This window comes from Amblyomma mixtum, chromosome 5, assembly GCF_055824585.1.
Source record: "Amblyomma mixtum isolate Tamu chromosome 5, ASM5582458v1, whole genome shotgun sequence".
Classification (NCBI taxonomy): domain Eukaryota; kingdom Metazoa; phylum Arthropoda; class Arachnida; order Ixodida; family Ixodidae; genus Amblyomma; species Amblyomma mixtum.
This window is the reverse complement of record NC_143016.1, coordinates 132,555,619-132,561,341: the sequence shown is the minus strand read 5'-3', so window position 1 is coordinate 132,561,341 and position 5,723 is coordinate 132,555,619. Positions and strand designations below refer to the sequence as shown.

Genomic DNA, 5,723 nt, shown 5'->3' with positions numbered 1-5,723 from the left:
TGCTTTCTGTGATAAGATTCGACAGCCACAAGGCATTTAAAGCTATAGTCACCTGATGCATAAGAGATGCATACCTAAGATGCTATATCTTCCTATTTGTTCTCCTTGTCTAAAGGTAAGACAGGTTGCGACACGCCAATAGCATGCAAGAACATTGTCTGATTGAGGCTCGAGAAGAAAACTGTGGGATACGTACGCATTGTTAGCTGCTTGCTGATAACCCCGGTTATAGGCGATGCTATTGTGATGTCGGCTGTACGACATGCTGAGCAATTCAAATACCTCGCCTGCTTTTGATGATAGCGGCGATGATTCCTCTCTTGGACTCGCCTCTGAGGTATAAAAGCACGGCCGACCACAAAGAGGAGTATTCCCGTCCATTCTGCTGCGTCTTTATAGAGTAAGTAAGCGCAACTCTTACTAATGCTTCTTGAGAAACTATTCGGGCAGTCTAGTTTTAATGCTGTTCCTGTTCATTTATAACCAGATTTGCTGTGATCATTTTTCGCTACAAAACGCTTACTGTGGCAGAGAGTGTACTGTTGTTTTATTTTCTTTAACCAACATGCGGACGTGCATTTTTTAGGATACAGATTTTTTGCACAGCTGTAGGTACTAAGTGATTGCGGCATAACTTATTTCGTGCTTGATATTTTGCAGGCGAAGGTTCTTTATCATTCACCCGCCATGAAGACCGTTTTGCTTCTGGTACTGCTCGCACTATCGGCAGCTTCTTGTAAGTCAATGCTTTGCTACAAATATTTTATGAATCAGTCGTTGTCAGCTATGACTCCAACGAACTAAGAGTTGTGGACGAAGACTGCTTTTGCACGGCTGTTAGTGAAGCACGTATACGAGAGTTGCACACATAAGTTGCTATAAATATTTTAATTCGAGTGGATATTTTGATGACCTAATTTTAGATAGTATATATTACATTCTCCGTATGTGCATCGCGGATATAAAAATAAACGCAATTGCGCTTCATTTAGAAAAATTCTTGTGTTACCAAAAGTTTCTTGTGAGATATCTGCGTTCAAATTTTTGACTCAGCCTTCGAATTTACGCCATCAGCGCGGTACTAATAAAGTACACTTGCTATCTTAGCATTCCGATATAAATATAAGTGCTATCTCTAGTACGAAAATGGTATGTCATATATTTTAAGTAATTACCATATTGACTGCCGCAACTAGTATCTCACTGTATTTGCCAGTTTTGAAACTACATTGAGGATAATGATTTATGTGCACTACATTGAGGTGTTCCTTTCTTTTTCGAATTATCATAGCCTAATCATAGAGGCCTTCGAAAGAACAAAATATTTCATCGTACTTTATAAATGCGTCAAAAGAGAGGCCTGCCAACTACACTTGCTGAAAAATAAAGCGAGGTACTTGAACAAGCTTCAAACTCAAAGTAGACAGTAAAGCTATTTAACGATAACCTATGTATTTTATGAGCACCAGATTGAAGTTAGACCAAATTATAAAGAAAGCAAAGCACATTCCTACTAAGCCTAACCAGATAGCTTACAGTTCAGTGATTGTTAATTCATGCTCACCTTTGGATGTTGATTTAATTGTCAGCTTAACTGCTGTTGCGTGCTCACGAGGGGCTCTTGCTACTGAACGTTACTGGTAGTCGTCAAGTAAGCACAGTGGTCGCTGAAGTGCAGTCAGTGCAGCGGCATGCCGAAATAGATGTGAATTGCTGCGGGCAAGCTTGAAGGGGAAAGCAGATTTTTTGTCCACTTCTTCAGAACAATCCCTCTTGCTGTTTCTAGTCAGTGCATTATTTTATGACTTTGTGCTTACAGTGGTGATGGCCCCTTTAGCCTTGAAATTTCAGTGTAGATGGCATAAAATCTACGTCAAAGAAGTTTAGTACTGAGGGACGAGGCCAAGCAGTGCTCTTCATTACCTTACTGGAGGCAGTAATGTCCACTGATATCCGAGCATTCCACAGTCATAAACTGCTGCCGGTCTGAAAAGGGTGCGAACAGCAAACTCTCAGAAAAGGGAGTGGCGCAAGCGTAACACGAGCCGCACAACTTTATGTATGTATGCCAATTAGCGCAACATTAAACAGGTTAATGTAGGCGTTATCGACCTCTTGTAGGTATTCAGTACACGGGAAGGAGGCTTTTTGGATCTCTGAGCGTAAACATGTTACGTTAACTGTGAAATTAAACCTGTTTCTTTTTTTCCCCTCTCTTTCGCTTCTTCTGGGCCCAAGATGCCGCCACAATGTAAGTATGCCTACAACGTTTTCTTTATTTGTCTGAATGATGGTTGCCATTCTATATTCAAACTCATGCCTCACTTTTTTTTATTTTCACCAGAGGCCCCAAAGCGGAACTCAACGACCAGGCGTCTAGTGCAGGTAAAAAGTTACTAGCTTCTCCATAAATGTTGCGAAAGATATTTGCTTCCACAGTAATTGAAAGACAAAATAAAATGCTTGAATAACACATTAAGTTCCTACCTTTACCGAAGAGATACGGATGGGAAGGTTATTCTCTCAGGATGGTCGCTTTCATGCGTCCATATTCCTCATTTGAAAAGTGTGCAACCTGATGTTTATCTCACAATATTAATTATGAGACTAGAGCCACTATGGCTGGGTGCAGAAGTGAAAACTGAGCGAGTTGATGCATATTGAAGAAGTAAAAAACAGCGCAGCGACGACGGGCAAGACAGAAGAAAGAGCTTGTCAGCGCTTGTCCTTCTTCTTTCTTCTGTCTTATCCGTCGTCGCCGCGCTGTTCTTTACTTCTTCAAAGTGGCTGCGTGATGGCTCTTTAATGAGCTCGCAAGCTTGGTTGATCGGGCTAGTTACTAATTCACGGCAGCCAAAAACAGTGTTGCGTCCGTCTTTTCTCCGTCATTGTCTCAAAATTTCTCTGTTTTATAGCTGCCATTAATTACGTCAACGCCGAAGACAGTTATTTCACTCTGCGCTGTTTTAAACCACCATGCGCGAGATGTGATGCAGTGCTAGAATGACACCTTTGTTTCTTCCCCCCTAGTGTCGAAGTTGGATTCGATGAAGAAGGCTGGCAAGAACATTGAAGCTCTCGGGAAGATCCTCAGCGGGGAACAGTCGTCTTTGAATGCTGAAGAACAAGAATCTGTCCTTGAAGCGCTGAACGCTCTTAGCGCTTCGGAAGGAGATTTCGACCCCGAGAGTGAAGAATACTTTTGGGCCAGTCTTCTCCAAAAAGCCTTTGTATGGGCTGTGCAGCAAGGTGTGTCGACTGGTGTCTCTAAGGGTGTTAGCGCCGCCATCAACAAGGGATAGAACTGCGTTTGGTGTGCTTGGACATTCTGAATAAAGCCCGAAGAAATCAGCGCTTTCCCTTGCGTCTGTCCTACGCGCTGTGCCAGTATGGCTAGTACAATTGAAAACCAACTCGCCCAGCTTTCCGTCCTACAGAAATCACCGACGTTTTACTCGAATATTCAGTATTGTGTCGCCATTAATCATAATAACCATTTCACTGATATTCTTCAATGCAGGCCCGAAAAATTAGAAGCGCATCTTAAGCGCATTTCTGCACAAAACAAGAAGGCATGTGAAGGTATGCTTCTACTTTTAGGCAGCTTTTTTCTGTGTACCCTGTAGCCGTGCAGGGGAGCTTGACATTAATTGCGTGATGTCATACGGAGGCTCTCTGGGCGCAGGGGCATCGTGTGAAAATAATTCCTCGGGTCATGAGCACAGGACTAATATGCAACACATGCAGTGTTTCTCTTTAATGGATGTGCATTCCTGGCTAATGACTGCATGGCAATAAATGACATACTTGACACCACATCTGCAACAGATGCCAAGCACTAGAATTACCTAGCTGATTTTTCTTAAAAGAGCGTTACGACACCTGACCATTTAACCAAGAAAAAAAATTCTTATATGTGGCTTATTCTCTCGGCCTTAAAATATCGAATGGCGTTTGATTCCCGTGAAGAAATGGTAACGACAGCTCAGTCGAGTAAATTTAATTCGGTTTTCATCATTACCAAATGCAGACATTGATAACTATGTAATTTTATTCGTGAACTTCTGAAAAAATGCGAAATTTGTTGACCTCAATGAGAAACCTGTACATTGATTTGTATTTGATGATGCTCTGTGTTGTTTTCTGGGTTTAACGTTCCGAAGTAACACATAGGGTTCAAGGAACGCCTTACAACCGTTGAGAGGGAGGGGCGAAGAAATTAGCATTAATTCGGCTTTTTTCCACGCCTTCACATCCCCTAGCATCTTCAGGTTGAGCCATCGCCATGTCGGTGCCCCTCTGGTGAGATATACAAACGGATACTGAATCAATATGCAAATGGAGATTAACTCCAAGACAGTTTCTCTAGATAAACAAAAATTTAGTTACAGAAGTAAGCGGTAAGCTCTTTTTTGCCGGGCAGGATGCTGCGCTTGAAACATGCCGTATCTGTACATTTGTCTTCAAGTGATGGGCAGGACAATACTTGTGCCTACTTGCCTAGCAGCTTTAAGGGTAGCGTGCGCAATGAGTACTGTGTAGGAAGGACACATTTGGTCGGTTGACACATGCGCGAACACCCCGCCGCGGTGGCTGAGCGGTTATGGTGCTCGTCTGCTGGCCCGAAAGACGCGGGTTCGATCCCAGCCGCGGCGGCTGAATTTCTTTGGAGGAGAAATTTTAGATGCCCGTGTACTGTGCGATGTCAGTGCACGTAAAGATCCCCAGGTGGTCGAAATTTCCGGAGCCCTCCACTACGGCGTCTCTCATAGCCTTAGTCGCTTTGGGACGTTAAACCCCATAAACCAAACCAACATGCGCGAACATCAAATAGTCTTGGGCTACACCGGGATATGAGGAAGTCACATGTCTGGCTGCCAGATTCGCTGATGCGCGCCATTCACTGCAGAAGGTGAGCTTCTGCAGAGCTTTTTTGGGTGGCAATTTGGGCTAGCTGGTGACGTACATTTTGACAGAAAACACATACGCATGACGATGTTCCACGAATTTAGGGCTTGCAGAACATACTTTTCAAGAGATAGATGTTGGGCTAGTTAGTTTTCTGACAAAGCATTTATCTTTATTAGCGCAAACACAGCGCAAAATCGAAAGAAAGAAATAAAGAAAAACATGGGCGCTACTTGCAACTGATATAGTGAAGACAGAACCACGGCATATATGTTCTCAAGACTGCGCAGACGCATCTTAACCAGTAACTCGGAAACTAGCCAGCCAAAAGTTATTACACTAGACGCGATAGAAAAGTCACCTCAGCATAGTATAGGGCAATCGAACTATCACTAACAAATTCCTATCCCGCTTTCCTGATAGGCCTCCAAAGTTTCACGAGCAGTTTTTTGATAATTTCCGCCTAGGATTCACACGCAACGGAAACGTGGTCCACAAGCTGTGCAAGCAATGCAATAATCAACAAGATTCGTGCGCTCCCTATTAGCAATATATTTTGCATGCTCCCTGTGTTGGTCGTTAACGCAACGCCCCGCTGGCCGATGTACATTTTATCACAAGACCGGGGTCCTTGTATACAACGTTCACGGGACAATTAACGAATAGTTTTTAGGGTTTCTTTAACAGCCCCACATTTTGGAAGCGAAAAGCTTCACTAGGCTCGTCAACACCGCGCTTCCCGTAGACCACCCCTGGGCGCCGCCGCGGCGCACCCTTCCACCTCCTCGCCACCCCCTCTGTTCTGCTCGCCACCG

The 5,723-nt window shown here is 43.7% G+C and overlaps 1 protein-coding gene across 1 annotated transcript; it reads left to right on the top strand.

The window, feature by feature from the left end:
• Positions 1-308: 308 nt before the first annotated feature.
• Positions 309-3,302, top strand: LOC149343748 (uncharacterized). Its single transcript, XM_089547063.1, has 3 exons — positions 309-400; positions 2,345-2,385; positions 3,031-3,302. Exons 1-3 carry the CDS (start codon positions 309-311, stop codon positions 3,300-3,302), a joined length of 405 nt encoding a protein of 134 aa, XP_089403189.1.
• Positions 3,303-5,723: the final 2,421 nt, after the last annotated feature.

Bases quoted from the DNA above. Each gene is read 5' to 3' on its own strand.
- LOC149343748 (XM_089547063.1), top strand. From the start codon at position 309: ATGATTCCTCTCTTGGACTCGCCTCTGAGGTATAAAAGCACGGCCGAC. The intron at 401-2,344 runs GTAAGTAAGCGC...TATTTTCACCAG, and splicing joins TTCTGCTGCGTCTTTATAGA to AGGCCCCAAAGCGGAACTCA. The intron at 2,386-3,030 runs GTAAAAAGTTAC...CTTCCCCCCTAG, and splicing joins CGACCAGGCGTCTAGTGCAG to TGTCGAAGTTGGATTCGATG.